Below are 17,275 nucleotides of genomic sequence, written 5' to 3'. Positions count from 1 at the left end.
TTGCCAACAAGAAGGTTACCTTGTAGGAGAGATATCTCCAGTCCACTTTTGTTAAGAGTTCAAAGGGGGGAGAACAAAGCCCCTGAAGAACCGCAGCCAAGTCCCATTGCGGGACAGGGGGCTGCATCTGAGGGCAGAGCCTAGAGGCCCCTTTAAGGAATTACTTTAATAGAGGATCTTGTTATAACCAGGTCCCTAGAAGAGCGGAAAGTGCTGAAACATGAACCTTCAGGGTAGCTGGAGTTAGCCCCTTATCCAGGTCACTCTGTAGGAACTCAAAGAACGATCGATAGCATAGTTATTAAGCTGCCTATCTGAGATCCTTTGGTAACTCCTGTTAGTTGAATCCGCTCTTGAATGGGCCAACGTTCTTAGAACGGCCTGGGATAATCGTCTATCTCCGTATACGATGCGGTCAACCTCCAGGCCATGAGGTTAAACCTGTCCAGGTCCTGGCAGAGCTGTCGGTTCAGAATTACCAGGTTTTGGACTTGTGGAAGCCTCCAGTAGGTCCCTTGACTCATTAGGATGAGGTGGGCAAACCATGCCCTTTTTTTTTTTTTTTTTTTTTTTTTTTGGCCAGAACGGCATGATCGCTATTGCCGAAGTCTGGTCCTGCCTGAGTTTCGCCAATACCTTCGGAATCATCAGAATAGGAGGAAAAACGTATGCCAGTTTGAACCTCCAAGGTATTGACAGGGCATCTACCGCCAAAGGATTGTCTACCCGGTAGAGGGAGCAAAACCTCGTCACTTTGGCGTTGTACTGGGTGGCCATCAGGTCCACCTCGGGGAGACCCCACATCCCAGTGAGATGATGAAAGATGTCCGGATTTAGGGACCATTCGCCTGTCGTCACCAGGCCTCTGCTTAGCTGATCCGCAAGGATGTTCAGCCCACCTTGAATATGAACCGCTGATAGTTGTGAAAGATTCCTCTCCACCAGGAGAATATTAGATTTGTCACCTGCAGAAGCGAGGGGGGATCTGGTTCCCCCCTTGTTTGCTGATATATCGGACTGCTGTTAAGTTGTCTGTTCTCACTCTCACAGCTTTCCCTTGCAGGTGGGGTGCAAACATTAGAAGCACACGGTGCACCGTAGTGAGCTCTCGCCAGTTGGACAAATGAGCCATCTCTAAGCTGGTTCCAGGTCCCACGTACCGGGGTCTCCCCCAGAAGCACTCCCCATCTTGTGAGGGAGGCATCTGTGGTCAACAGGGTCCAGGATGTCTGGACCATGGATTTCCCATCTCTGAACTGGGACCACCAAGCCAGTGATCGACAGGTTCTGATGGATAACTGGATAGGCTTCTGTAGCCCCGAAGGACTGTGGTTCCCGACTCTCAGGATCTCGCACTGTAAGGGGCGCATGTGCCATAGAGCCCACAGAACTGCCTTGATGGCTGCGGACATGAGACCTAGGACCTTCATGGCGGTCCTGATAGTAACCTTCCGGGTTGTGGATAGGTGATGAGCCGCTTGACCAATCTTCTCCTTCCAAGGAGGAGGCAGGGAGATCATCATGCTGAGCGAATCCAAGATAAACCCCAGAAATTGAATCGGGGTAGATAGAACCACTACCTACTTCTGCCAGTTTATTAGCCAGCCCAGCTCATTTAGGAAAGCCACAGTGGATTCCAACTGTGTGGCAAGCACCTCCTTTGACCGGGCTTTTAGGAGCCATTCGTCTAGTTATGGGACAATAAGATCCCTTGGAGGCGCCTTGAACAAGTTGAAGGACCGATGGATCTTGGATAAGCCGTGACCAGGCGGACATATGATAAGACCAAATAGCATACCCAGCCGATTTAGATGTGCTCTCCTCAGAGAGGGAGACATAGGTAGTCAACAGGTTCCGGCCTTAGCTGGACCGTGGACACTCTCCACCAGAGAGGGATGCATCAGTGGTCAACAGGGTCCAGATAAATTGGACCGTAGACTCTATATTCAATTTCATGTTCCTCCTATGGAACGCTTCTCTAGATGTGCTCTCCACCAGAGAGGGAGGCATAGGTAGTCAACAGGATCCGGCCTTAGCTGGATCGTGGACACTCTCCACCAGAGAGGGATGCATCAGTGGTCAACAGGGTCCAGATAAATTGGACCGTGGACTCTATATTCAATTTCATGTTCCTCCTATGGAACGCTTCTCTAGATGTGCTCTCCACCAGAGAGGGAGGCATAGGTAGTCAACAGGATCCGGCCTTAGCTGGATCGTGGACACTCTCCACCAGAGAGGGATGCATCAGTGGTCATCAGGGTCCAGATAAATTGGACCGTGGACTCTACATTCAATTTCATGTTCCTCCTATGGAACGCTTCTCTAGATGTGCTCTCCACCAGAGAGGGAGGCATAGGTAGTCAACAGGTTCCGGCCTTAGCTGGACCGTGGACACTCTCCACCAGAGAGGGATGCATCAGTGGTCAACAGGGTCCAGGTAAACTGGACCCTGAACTCTTCATCCAATTCCACTTTATTCCTATGGAACTTTTCTCTAGATTCGCCCCACTAGTGAGAGAGAGGCGTTATAGTCAACAGGGTCCAGCTCTAGCTGGACCATGGACATCCCGTCCTTAAGATGGAACACCACCTGGATGAAAGACAAATTTTGAGGAATAACTAAATTGGCTTGACCCAGACTGCTGAGTTTTTTGTCAGCTGGATGACACAGCCTCCTCCATCCAATTCCTCATTGCCCGTATGGGAATCTCCTGTAAATGCGCTCTCTACCGGAGAGGGCTGTCTCTGTGGTCAACAGGGTCCAGACTATCTGGACATGGACATCCAGCCCTTAAAATGAAGCCCCTCCAGGCCCCACGGGTTGTGATTCCAGGCCTCAGACTTACCTTCTGCAGGCCGCATGCGCTATATGGCCCAAGGGACTGCAACTGCAGACTCTGACATAAGATCCAATAACCTTTGGCAGATAGGATGGAAACCTGCTGTATCACCTATAGATAATGCACTGCTGATATGATCTTTTCCCACCTAGAGGAGGGAGATTTTCAAGCAGACAGAGTCCAGCATGAAGTTTAGAAACTTTCTCCATGTGAATGGACCATGAGAACCACAAGTACCTTATTAACCTTTTTTTTTTTTTCATATCACGAATGCAAAGTGCAACTGGGATTGAACCCAGGATACTGTGGATTCAGGCATACAAGTCTGTAACCCTACAGCTTGAGCCACTAGGGCTTCTATTTCTAAGTAAGACCTCTTATGAAAACTGGGAGAGGGAACCTTACCAGAAATCTCATGTACTCCTTCACCCAGGAGATGACAACAATAAATGAAGGGCTCCTAGCTGGAGGACCCCGTACTGACAGCAGTGCAGACATGCATAACCTTACAACAAAATGCCTTAGAGCATCCACCATCATGTGAGCAATAAGCAAATATGCACCTAATAAGTAATGATAGTACATAGGTATCTGAACCCTTCTTTTAGGTTCACAGCATAAAGTCCCCGCTTAGGAATTAAATGCACATTGAAAAACCGCAAGAAATAAAAAAAATTTGGTTGGATCTTACCATAATGGCGGTGCATCGACTTCCATATTGTGAAGTTGACAGAGTGCCCATAGCAATAGAAATTAGTGCTTTTAGTCTCTGCAGTGAACACAGAGGGAAAGCTGAAAGAGGACACGGCTTACCTTACTGCAGGGCAGTAAATGAACTGCAGCTGAAAAAGTCAGTAACCTGCACAAGGCCGGTAAGACAAAAGACTGCAGTATAAACCTAGATCTTTCACTCAGAAAGAAGGGAAAGAGAAAAAAGGATCTAAGACACCTTATTCTAAACCACAGAGGAGGCCACAGCCTCCTCCACCTGTCTAGTCGCACAGGACAGAAAAAAAACACAGGGGGGAGGAGGTCGCTCTGGCCTCTTATAGGGGGAAAAACTGTTAGCTAATTAAAAGTTCCACCTGTCCTAACAGCACACAGGGGCAGGAATACCCCATCTTGTGCTGCTGTTTGGCGTAGGGGGAAAGACTCCTGCAGGTTTCCGTCTCCTGCCTCTGTTTTATGCAGGAAACGGAAACCTGCAGAACGGAGAGGAGAACGCTGATGTGAACGAGCCCTAAGCTGTGTAAGCGGCCATTTTCTTGTGGCCACTTAAACAGCTTACTGAGTAAGCGCCCATTTTTCTTGTGGTCTGTGGGCATGCGCAGTTGGCTCTGCCCGAGGCCTATAAGTTTGACCGCCTGCGCTGGAAGAAGACGTGTGAAGAGGACGTTCTTGAAGATGGAGGCGTTGCTGGAGAGTTCTCTGGCAGCATTGGAGACGCCCCCAGTGCTGTTTGAGTGCTGGGGCCCGCCCTCAGTGCTGCAAGAGAACTCATTTGCATACCCATGAAAACCAGGATTTTTACAGAACGGCAGTGCAGAGAGGACATCTAAAGGTGGGAGAAGAATAGCCTTTCTTAAGGCTATTCCTACGTGGTAGGAAAAAAAAATAGTGCTTTAATGATAGGCTGCCTTTAAGCAGAATGGGGTACAGAGTCCCCGAATGGTCACTGAACGCTAGTGTGACCGCAGCCGTTTTCACAGATCTCTCAAGTTACGTCTATGAGGGATCTCTGAAACATTGCACAGCACTGTTGTGTGAATGCGGCCTGAATCTGTGTTCAATTACAGGATTCTGTCATTTTTTTTTTGTAAAAACAAAAATTTGCCGTCAACTGGAATGGGTTGATGGCGACTTTTTAAGAGTAAAAAAAAAAAAATAAAAAAAAAAGATTTTGTGTGTGACATTTTCCATCAGCCCAAACACTTTTCTGTACATTTTATGCACAGATTCACAACAGCAAGAGCCTTATGTTTTCTGTCAGTAAATCTCCTGCCATCTCCCCCTCGGTCAGACACATACTAGCTCCATAATGGCCATAGACAGGAGGAATGCGACTGCTGAGTGTGAGGTAACAAGAGCCGCCTCACAACACTTCCTGCTTCTCCATGGCTGCAGGTCTCCTCCTCCTCCAGCGGCCGGCACAGGGGGAGGAATAACTAAGTCCATACCAGAGGAGGCAGGGAGGGGGCGCCACAACACGGCACTGCCACATGAAGCCGCTGCACTTTTTTTCATAAGTTTTTTTTTTAATTTGGTTTCTGCCTTTATAATGCTTATTAGGAGCCTGTGCGCGCCATATCATTGACTGCACAGGCTCTGCAGGCGGATCGTACAGGCCACTGGGTTTAGGAACTACCGTTAACTTTTTAGACTGATCTGTGGAGCTGCAACCCCAATATTATCGGCACGATGGTGGCTCGTATGCTGTTCCGAGCGGTGATCATGGGTCCTCCGGGCTCAGGGAAGGGGACGATATCGGACAGGATTGTGAAGCACTTCGCCCTCAAGCACTTGTCCAGCGGCGACCTGCTTAGGCTGAACATCCAGAGGAAGACAGGTACAGCTAGTGAGCGCCCTATGGAGGGGACACATTGTAGAGAGACGGACGTGTACTGTGGCAGGAGCACGTATTTGGTGACAGAGGTGACTGTCCGGAGCGTCACCTTCTCCTCACCTGTCACTGAGCTCACTAGTCTGCCATAGTCCATATGTGCTCATTGCTATAGGCGCGGGCTGCCATTAGACAACCCAGCTGTCACTCGGCAGGCAGGTGTCTTATACTGTGCGATACAAATATTCCAGACACCTATGTGGATTCTTCTCAGGGCAGGCAGCAGACAGAAACAGCGTGAATCATTAGGCCTCGTGCATACTGACATACATGCATTTAATGGCTAGTTTCCATCAGTGTGTAGAATGTATTCCTAGTCTGTCCATTTTTAACACCTGTATGTTTTATATCTGTTTAACTTTGAACAATTTTTAATGTCATAAAACAAATGCATTAGCCATAGACTTCTATTGGGTCTGTCAGGCCATAATAGTGAATAAAACTAGACCACGTGCACCACAGGACCCCCTCTTATGATTAAGGATACGGGTGGGCACCACAGGACCCCCTCTTATGATTAAGGATACGGGTGGGCACCACAGGACCCCCTCTTATGATTAAGGATACAGGTGTGCCCGTAGCTTTTACTCTGTTGTCTTGTTACATAAGTAAATGAATGGCTATATAGTGCTATGTGTTACAAAGGTTGAGGACGTAAATTCCTATAAACCTAGTATACCTGTGGTGTTTGAATGAGGACATTAAGGGTAAGTTCACACAGAGGAGAAGGGTATGGAAACCTTTTCCGCTGTGTGACCATTCCTCTCTGTGATGGAATGCCTATGTAGCATTGGCATTCTGTCGTGGCATCCTGCTCCTGTGTAGGCTGAATGAATGGGCCTACACTGGAGCGTGTCTCGATCCGTGGCAAGATGGGGCATGTCGCTTCTTTTTTCCTGCTACTAGCTAGCCAAAAAACTGTGAACATACCCTTATACATAAAGCGGTGATCTAGTTCGAACAGAACATCACTACTCTGCTACAGATTCAGGAACCTAGGTCCCCATACATATTAGAGTAGTTTTATATTTATAGGGATCCCCTGACTGTGTACGCGATTATACTGTTTTTCCATATATATATATATATATATATATATATATATATATACATACACACACTCACACTCACACTCTGTTATTTAATGTTGGGTGGTGATCCCTTTTTGTATATCCATCCCTCGCCATCCCTATTTATACTGTGGTAGACATCACATACTTATACCTCTGTGATCACACCAGTGTGACATGGGTTCTAGGCCTATCCTCCCTCTTTTTCTTCTTTTGCATTTTTAGTTAATAAATGAGTTTTATTGCTTTTCTTGTTGTGTGAGGTTCTTTGATTTGCATTAGGTACTGTAAAATGCAGCGTTTTTGCAATGTGGGGCCCTGGTCTTAAACCGCGTTTTTCCCATGGTCTTTGCTCATTGTGGGACTTCAGGGTAAGGCTGGGTTCACACAGTCCTTATTTTATTTATTTATATTTCTCTGAAGAACTGCATGCTGTTTTTAATTGCAGTAATGAGCAGCACATGTGACTATGCATCTCCTCTGTAGGCTAATGAACAATAAACTGCAAATTTGTGTAATTCCTATTAGCATATACAAGTGACGATCATTACTACAATTAAAAACGGCATGCAGTTCTTTCACAAAAAAACACCATGTATACCCAGCCTTTACCAAAAGAACAATGTCTGGGTAACTTAGGCCTCATGTACACACATAAATTATGATTTTTTTTTTTTTTTTTTTACACTGATCCTTTCAGGTCTATGGGCCAATACACAATTTTATACAAAGACCTAAAAATTAAAAGAAAAATACCCTACTGTAAAAGAGAAATCCCTATTTATCACCAAATAAAGGTGCAAAAATAAACTACTATTGAAATGAAAAAATAACTTGGATAAGGAGTGTTCAGTCCTTTTGTGATTAGAAGTTGCAACAACTGCCATTCCATTAACTTACATTGTTGAAGGAGTTGCAGGGCGACATACACTTGAGTCTCCATGTAGCCTTAGTCTAATGGACTTTTCTGAAAGGAAGGAGGTGCTACCAATGAAACTGCTCTTTTGCCCCATATCCATGCCACACCATATTACTACTGTAGCTGAAAAGACTGAATCCTTGTAGCATGACTGGCCCATCTGCTGCTGTGGTCATGTAACTTAAAATATACATTTTTTTTTTTTTTGCTAGGGTTTGAATCCTAATGCAAAGTCTGAACTTGTCCTACTTAAGAATTTTACTAACCTAATATGTTATTAAATGTGGCTGTAGTCTCTTATCTATGTAAAGATTTGTCCTTGTTCAGTGTGAATGACAAAATGCAGACAAGTAACATGCAATGGAAAATAATCTGCTGCAGACAGAACTTACTTGGTCTCTCTGTGTAAACATGAGGTCTATGAAACGCATGGAATGAGAAAGCTAAAATCTGTTTGGTGGACTAAGTATAGGAGGGGTGAAAGACTTCTACTAGCTCTAGATGTTCTTTAATATGTTAAATATTTATTCACACACACAGAATTGTTGCAGAAACTTCTGTAAGGGCTCGTTCACATCTGTGCCCGGGGTCTCCGTTCTGCAGGTTTCAGTTTCCTGCACAAAACTGGACAGGAGATGGAAACCTGCAGGCATTTTTCAAACCCATTCATTTGAATGTGTTTGAAGAGTGTCCAGCAGTGAGCCTCCCATAAGCGTTTTATGCTCTCCGTGGCGAAACAGTGTTTTTGTTGTGTTTTTTGTTTTTTTTTTAAACCGGACACAAAGTCGGGCATGCAGGACTGTGTGTCCAGTTTAAAAAAAAAAAAAAAAACTCTTTCGCCGCAGAGAGCATAAAACGCTCACAGGTGTCCACTGCCGGTCACGGTCTGACAGGTTTCCGTCTTCTGCCTGCAGAAGACGGAAACCTGATAACTGAGACCCGAACGCTGGTGTGAACCCAGCGTCATTGAGACTGTGTTCTATGAGAACAAATAGAAGCAAATACAGAGAAAGTAATCGTAGTTTTTGAGCTGAATGTGGTCTGTCGTTTTATGTCAAAGTAATCTTGGGCCCACTTCACATCTGCGTTCAGTATTCCATGCAGGGAGTCGGTTTGGGAACCCCCAAATGGAATACCAAACGCATTAAAAAGTGGTTAGCAGAGAACCCACATGGATCCCAAAGACTATAATGGGGACCTTGTGTTTTCCATGCGGTGTCCACATGAATTATGCAGAGAGAGGAGTATGGCAAGCATAGATGCAAGAATGGAATACCAAACACAGACCAGGCCTTAAGCCGTACCATAGAGAGAATGAGTGGAGTGGCAGAATGGCGGCTCGAACTGCTGCTCCATTAAAAACAAAAAGATTGCTATACTTGTGATCAGGTGGTGTCCCAGCTGACAGAATCCCATAGTTCATACTTCCCCATCTGGTGTATAACCATTACAGTTGCTAAAAACCCTTTAGGCTAAGGCCCACTGGGTATCTGTTCTTTTAAACTGAAAACACCACATGAAAAAAGTTGGACTGCCGTTTTCAACTACATTTCAACAGTCACTGTGATGGAGACTCAGCGTAGATGTGAATGGGCACTTATTAGGGCCCCTTCACACGGAGTATACATGTAAACGTTCCGAATCAGCAGCGTTTAAAACAGATCCCATTGCTTTTTATGAGAACCGGCATATGTGCGCTCCCCGTAGAAATGAATGGGCTGCTTTTTTCCATTCATTTCCATTTAGGCTAGTTTTACACTATGGTTTTGCACTCTGCTGTCTTGAGTTGTCAGGATCAGAACAATGGACAGGAAAATGAACAGAATAACCAGTACAGATGGAATACTTTATGTCGTCGACTACAATGTTAAGAACACAGTTGGAGGAGGGTGGGGGGAGTGCAGCAAATAGAGAGATATATATTTATTTTTTTAATACTGTCTTTAATTTATTTCTGCATGTCATGACTGTCAGCCATTTGTGAAGGAATTTGAGTCTGGCTGTGGAAAAATAGGAGTCTGAGTTGGTGGTTTGGCCTACCAACTCCACAGCCCTGCTCAACACTATAGTCAGCAGTCAGTGATTAGTAATAGCAAAGGTTTTCCATTTCATTCTGTCAGTTTTAATTTCTGTTGCTGTGGCTGATCAAAAAAACAGCAGATACTGCTACCATAGTGTGTAAGGTAGGGTTCACAATACCGTTGGCTTCCACACAAGGTTTCTATTCGAAAAAAAACAGACACAAACGGACGACAGATAAAATTCCATTGAAATGAATGGAAATTGTAACGGACACAGCTAGTGTCCGTTGTGAAAATCTTGGCTAGACAGTAGCTACGGACACTGCTGAGTGGACACCAACAGTAGTGTGAATGCCCCTTAACAAGCCTGACCTGTAAATCTGGTAATAACTTGCAAGGCTGTAGATGAAGTGTCAATTTTTTTTCTGTGTGATTTATCGGCAGATCAGTTTTCTTTGTGGACATGTGTTTGCACTTTACACTGCAGACCCAGGATATTATATTTCTGTTCACACATGGGAGATCTGTTGTAGAAATTCCTGCAACTAAAGATCTGTTCTCTACACCTGGGATGGATTTGACAGCATATATATAGATTTTAGCAAACTGCATTTAGATCATTGAGAGCATTGCAGAAGTTTTGCTCCATGTCTACAACATTTGAACATAACTTAACACGATGTACACATCTGTTTCAGTTTCTCTGGCCCATAATCAGAAAAGAATCCTGAAGAACCTCATTGACTTATAATTGGGGTCTGTTAGGTGTCGCTTCTATACACATGCTTTTTTAAGAAGGGGGAAAAAAATACCAAAAAGTCATATTTGCAGAAGTGAGCATAGCCTAAAATTGGATATTTGTTGCATTTACAAAATACAAGAGAAAATGTCACTTTTTTTTCTGTAGTCTAGAAAATTTTAATTCAATTTTGTTGAAAATGTTTTTCAGAAATGTACTCTTTCACACATTGAGGCGGTTAGTAATGTTGCACCTGTGGCATATTTTCGGAGCCCAGCCATTTGTACTAAAAATGTGCCACTTTGACAAGGCATTAAGGTGAATGAGGTGTGAGTATACCTCAAACAGATTACAGGTAGAACTCAAGTTTTTCTATGCCAGTTACTAACGTACATTTCAATTTTGTCGCATGGGACTGTCTGCAGTGCTTCTGAAGTGTCAAGAGGCTGGATCCTCTAAGGGAGCCTTCACACAGAGTTTAAGCTCGCTCATTCTGAACATAAAACTCGTTCAGAGTGAGCGGTATAAAACCAGATCCCATTGACTTCTATGGGTGCCGGCATACGCTCGCTACCCATTGAAATCAATGGGAGGATTTTTTACCTATTGCTTTCAATGTGTTCCGTGCGTATGCCGACACCCATAGAAGTCAATGGGATCTGTTTTTACGCCGCTCACTCTGAACGAGTTTACGTTCAGAATGAGCGAGCGTAAACTCCGTGTGAAGGCTCCCTAATTCTGGCACATCTGCTGCCAGTGCTCACAATATTAAGTCAGTCGCTCAGTGAGGTAGTCTTGGCAAATTTCTCCCCAATTCTGAAAACTCCCCAAAGTTTTGGTTGTATCTTTTGTTACGTTTCTGTGATTGTCAGATGTGATCTTCTCTTCACTGTGGCCCTGATGGGATATCTTATGTTACATTGGTCTACAAATCTTTACACTTCCATAAATGTTGAGGTCATAGTCTTTTGTTTTTCCGAGTGTAGCATCTACACCACCTGTACAAATACCAATTTGTGTTTGTGAGGACAAAGCTGTGAGGTGCTTGAATCTATAACATTCTTACAATGGTTAGCAGATGTTCCACAGACCCAGCTTTATTGTAGTCCTGATCCATGCTGAGAAATATAATGCACCATCCAAAAAGTACTCCAATGCCATTGTTTTTCTTTGCTTGTTTACTTTGATTTTTTTTTTTTTTTTTGGTTTATTCATTTGTTTCTTTATTGGGGGTGGGACTTTTATTTTTGCTGCACTAGCCAGACAGTTTGACAAAATAATGCAGGCAAAGCCCCAAACACCTACAGCATCCATTGTCCACCTGAATTTGTAAGCAAGTCTGAGGTATAACTTTCTTATTTGCAAAATCATGCGACCACTGGGCACGATCTATGAATGTACAGGCAAAATGTTCTAAGTAATTTTTGGTGCATACCCATAAAATTGGAACTGCCTGACTCCCCCTGTTAGTGTCCTGCTTGTCACATTTCTTAGCAGTGAGTAGAGAACGGTTTGGGCTTTATTTAATTAAAAAAAAAAATCTTGACTTTTTCTAAAACCATCATAGGAGGACTATTACAACATTTCGCTACAGATCTGTGACTGTCCCTGGTCAGAATTTTGTTACTGAATGGACCGGGCAGTCAGAATTGTTGACATCGCTCACCAGGCCCACTCTATTCTGAAGCAGTGGGCTGGGAAAGGAGAAGCAGAGGCTAAATAAGCATTATTTTCATATACCCTATGGGAAGCTCATAATGACTGGTATTTGAATATTTGGTTACATAGAGTCCAACTCCTGATTTGTCTGATTGTCCTTGTATATAGTATAAGCTACTAGTGCAGAACTATAAATGCTGCTCTGTACTATCCTATGTACTTACTATACATGTGGACTACCTCCTGTTCATATTCAAGCTAAGACTATAACCAGATTTAAAGTGACTGTGCAATTCAAGTTACTTCTCTGATGTAAAGGAATAAACATTGACAGCTGGGTAGTTTTCTCACATCTCTATTTGACAAAGCCTTGCCAGTGACCTCTAAATAACTTTCCTTTTGTTTGATCATTAACCAGAGCATGTGACTGGGAGTCATACACTACCGCACTGTATAAGGGAAACCAGATAGCTAGCTGAGGATATACATAAGCACATGTGCATTTAGCAGCCTGGGTTTGGTGATATGTTGAAGCACAGAATGCTAAATGACATACAGATGTAGCAGCGTTAACCGGAAATTCTGAATTGGATAAACTGCTGCAGAGGGGTATCTTATTACAAAGGCCAAGGAAAAGTAAATTGGGAAAACTTTTTTTTTTTTTAATAACTTTTCTTAGGATTTTTTGTTGTCTTCTGTAACAAAATACTCTGCATGAGTTTTACCAATTGTAGAAGTTCGGTTAAGGGCTCGTTCACATCTGCGCCTGGTCTCCGTTCATACAGGTTTGTTCCTGAATGGGTTTGAAAGGTGTCTGGCCGTGAGTGCCAGTGAGCGTTTTATGCTCTCCGCGGCGAAACCGTGTTTTTTTTTTTTTTTTTTGTTGTTTTTTGTTTTTTTTTACCGGACATGCAGTACTTTGTGTCCGGTTTTAAAAAAAAACAAAAAAAAAACTGTTTTGCCGCTGAGTGCATAATGCGCTCACGGCTGGACTCGGTCTGACAGTTTCCGGAAACCTGAGTACGGACTTCAAAATCTGCACATCCTGTGTACCATGGCAATCTGGCTTTTTTATTTATATTATAATTAAATCTACCTGTTTTAAAAGATAAGTTTATAAGTATATTAGCTCTCATTCTCCAAGTGGGTGGTCACCTTGTATCTTTTCTGAAAAGTAAAGGTTATTGTCCACTTGGTGAGCTTATTTACATGTAACCTACTTGTGGGCATATCTTTTGAACAGGTGAACAGATCTGAAAGATGCCACAGCAGCCCTATTTCATTTAGCATTTTGCACTTGTATTCTTCAAGTTAGAGGCCCACAAAGTGGGCCTCTAACAAAGTCCCTGCAAAGTGGATGGGATTCTAGTGAAGCTCATCCACACATTGCAAGAAACCGCGCAATGGGCACACTGCAATTTCCAAAACCGTTGCAGAGAAAGTCAGTGGAGGAAAACTCTGTGGACTTTCTTTGAAAGACACTGTGAGAAGTCGCAGTGCATCACCACTCCAGTTTCTCCTGTTGCGCTTTTTTGCTGTAGCCTGCTACATGGGGCTGTAGCCTTGGGCTGCTTTCATGTCTGTTTTGTAAACCAAGGAAGTGATCAACTTTTAGGCTGGGGCACCTCATGGCATAAACGCTGTGGTTTGTCTCCGGTGTTTTATAGTCACATCAAAGTGGATGAGATTCTAGGTATAATGGAAGCAGAAAGTTCACAAAGAAACCTCCACAAACTTTCTGTGCAAAGTGCTGCAGGAAGAACTGCGATGCTTTGCTGCCATGGTTTTTCCAACAGCACGCTTTTGCTGTGGGGCACTACGGAGGGCCTTAGGCCTGGTTCACATCTGCGTCGGTTATCTGTTTGTGGGGGTCCCCATGCAGACTCCCCCAGACTACTGAACGCATTGGCAAGCGGTCAGTGTGCAGTGAAAGCACACGGACCCCATAGACCAGGGATAGGGAACCTTTGGCTCTCCAGCTGCTGTGAAACTACAACTCCCAACATGCTCCACTCACTTCCATGTGAGTTCCAAGAACAGCAGAGCAAGTATGCATGCTGGGAATTGTAGTTTTGCAACAGCTGGAGAGCCGTACGTTCCCTACCCCTGCCATAGACTATAATGGGTCCGTGACATGAGCTATTTTTTTGAGTCTGCTAAAATGGACCAGCAACAAAAATTGTTCATGTGAATAGCCTCAACTCACTTGCGCTACTTGCACCCAATGCAGTCTGCGGATCAGTGAAAATGGTAGAGATGACATCCGTGGTTTTTGCTGACCATTCATTCTACTGAATGGTCCGGGACACAAATGCGGACAGGTAAAGGACCTGCTTCATTACTTGCAACTCTTAAATGCTGCCCAGACACACAGCCAGAAAAACTATAGCTGTGAGTTTAGTAGTCCATCACACAGCCAGCTTTCATTGTCATGTGAATGTAGGCTTAGCTTGTATCTTGGTGTTACTGCTTGGTGTGTTTTGCTGGATGAGCAGACCTTTGTTCTATGTAGAACTATGCAAACTCAATATACAACACAGCAGGCTACAGTAGAACAATAGGCAAAATACAGGTTAAAAAAAGCAGAACTGGGTAGAATAAAGGTAAAGTGGGGTCACAGACAAAAATGGTGACGAAACTGGATCCAGTCTTCTGAAAGTTTGGGAACCACTGGTCTACAATGTCTACAGTAATTCACTACTGCACCCTGAATTCACCAAACAGTTAGGTCTTAAGCACATGACGGGCTGAGAGTCATCCAACTGCCATCCATGAATTAATTTCTATGGGCGGTTCTATTCCAATCCGATATCATGGAACTGGATAGGACTTTCTCTGTAATTATCACATCAGAATGGAGCATCAGAGTCCGCTAGGACGGCACCCTTGGTCGTGTTCATGGGTTCTTATGTTTTATATTGAAGTCAATTATTTGGAAATGAATCACTAGTTTTCTTATGAACCAAAGAAATGTTCTGCTTATTTCGTCTTTGTAACATTTGTAATAAAAATTAACTTTTTTTTTTTTTTTTTTTCCCCTGCAGAAATTGGTATACTGGCAAAAACTTACATAGAACAAGGTCAGCTAGTTCCAGATGATGTCATCACACGACTAATCGTACAAGAACTAAATAACTTTGGAGAACATAACTGGTTGCTAGATGGTAAGCTTTAGTCTTCTAAATGCGCATGTCTGATGTAATGCCCCTCATGGGTTTGAACCGTCAAAGGGATTGTTAGGGCAGAAGTATATGGCTAGTTTCATCCAAAAAAACCACCATCACACACACATCCGCAGTTTTGCTTTAGTGGAGCTGCGTTGCCAGAGACCCATGAGCCGTGGACTGTTTTTGTTTTTATAAAGTACAATGTTTTTTTTTTTTTTTTTTTTTTTTTTTTGAATATTATACTACTTTAGCAGTTGTCTACAACTGCTATATCTATAGGTTTTATTTTATGTGCTTAGTGACTTTTTTTTTTTTTCCCTTTTGATTTTCTTCCCCCATTTAAGGTTTCCCAAGAACTGTTCCTCAAGCACAAGCCCTGGATAAAGCCCATCAAATTAACACGGTCATTGACTTGAATGTTCCCTTTCAAACCATTAAGGATCGTCTTACCGCACGATGGATCCACCCTGGTAGTGGAAGAGTCTATAACACAGAATTTAATCCACCAAAAGTTTCAGTGAGGACCTCATTATTATTTTTTTTTTTTTTTATGACTGATAGATAGATAGATAGATAGATATGTATGTACTATAATGGTATACATATTCAGACTGAGAAAAAAAAATCCATTTATAGGTACAGTAGAGCTGTAGTAGTTCTGAAGCTTACCTAATCATAAATCTTGTCCAGAATACAGTCTCATGAAAGCGTCATACTTGAATTTTAGTTATTTTTAAACTGCCACTCATCAGTAAATGTTCTATGTATTTCACTCTGTGGCTTGCCCTAAAGAGGTAGGACATGAGCTTCATAAGTATTAGAGATGAGCGAACACTGTTCGGATCAGCCGATCCGAACAGTACGCACCCATAGAAATGAATGGAAGCACCTGTGATGCTGACTTTGCCGGCGGCTGGCCGGCGTCACAGGTGCTTCCATTCATTTCTATGGGTGTGTGCTGTTTGGATCGGCTGATCCGAACAGTGTTCGCTCATCTCTAATAAGTATGGCATTCAGGGAATTGCAGCTGGCTCCAGAAACTAGTGGAATCTCTATGAAGGGGATGCATCACTAGGTCACTGCTTGTAAATACTGAGTCCTCAGTAGTTGATACCTTTCTTAATGGCTAACAAAAAATTATGACATATTGCAAGCTTTCAGGACTGCTATAAGGTCCCTTCATCAGGCTGGTATAACACAATTTCTGATGAAGGGACCTTAGCAGTCCCGAAAGCTTTCAATCTCATCATTTTTTTGTTAGCCATTAAAAAAAGGTATCAACTACTGAGGACTCGTAATCTTTACATTTCATATCCACTGGCTAATATGGTACAAAGATTAAATTTTTGTTATCATTGCTTGTGACCAATTGAATTCTAGGCATTGATGGAGAAGGGAGGTTTCAGAGGTCAGATCCCTGTGATCATTAAAGGAATATTTCCATATTGGCATTTATGGCTATATCCATTGGATGTGCCATAAATACATGATTAATCTTGTGGATATACCTATAAATGCTGAGATGAGTACCCCTTTAAAGAGGATCTTTCGCCACCTCTCAGCTCTGCACTGTCAGGACAGCAGTGTCAGGCAGGAGCAGACAAGTAGTGTGATTCTCTAGCACTGACTCTGTCCAACTCTGGAGAACTGAATAACTCTCCATTTCCTGCTTATGTCTGATACTGTCCACCAGATAGCATAAAACATACTGTATATAGCATATTGGGCACCAAAACTGACTGCTTGGTAACACTGGGGGCTAGAAAAAAAAAAAAGCTAACTGTGCAGGATTGTGAAGGTTCTGTTTAAGTGATGCTTAGTGATATGCCATGATGCTATAACATAGGAATACCCAACTTAATGCTATTATTAAATTCTGTTCATGTTTCTGCACCCCAGTGCTAATTTAATACGGTTATCTGTCCAATCTTAAAATAGCCACAGCAAATCTAATTAGATAAAGGCCCTTGGACAAAGTGCAGCAATGTGGAAATAATTTAACTTTTACTCATAATGGATAAAATGACACCAAAACACTAAAAGCATAACACAATAGAGAGGATGACCCTTTCCTTCAGAGTTTCATAGAGGACTGCATCATCCCCATCAACACTACAAGGTGTTGAAGGTTAACTCCAAACAGTAAGGCCTGGATCACATAAATAAATAAAACTGATGGGCTCTTCTCAGGTCCCTGTATTTGAGCCATTCTAAAATGTATTGCATAGGCACTTGATAGA

The 17,275-nt window shown here is 43.1% G+C and overlaps 1 protein-coding gene across 1 annotated transcript in view; it reads left to right on the top strand.

Moving 5' to 3' along the window:
* The first annotated feature begins 5,083 nt into the window (after window positions 1-5,083).
* Window positions 5,084-17,275, top strand: part of AK3 (adenylate kinase 3) — a 48,335-nt gene continuing 36,143 nt past the window's right edge. The window contains exons 1-3 of the mRNA XM_075279185.1: window positions 5,084-5,406; window positions 14,913-15,032; window positions 15,380-15,552. Of these exons, the coding sequence (XP_075135286.1) occupies window positions 5,259-5,406; window positions 14,913-15,032; window positions 15,380-15,552 (441 nt within the window). The 5' untranslated portion in view covers window positions 5,084-5,258. The remainder of the gene's footprint in view (window positions 5,407-14,912; window positions 15,033-15,379; window positions 15,553-17,275) is intronic.

The sequence above is a fragment of the Leptodactylus fuscus genome, chromosome 1, assembly GCF_031893055.1.
Source record: "Leptodactylus fuscus isolate aLepFus1 chromosome 1, aLepFus1.hap2, whole genome shotgun sequence".
Classification (NCBI taxonomy): Eukaryota; Metazoa; Chordata; class Amphibia; order Anura; family Leptodactylidae; genus Leptodactylus; species Leptodactylus fuscus.
Note: the sequence above shows the minus strand (reverse complement) of the source record. Positions and strands in the feature narration are given on the sequence as shown.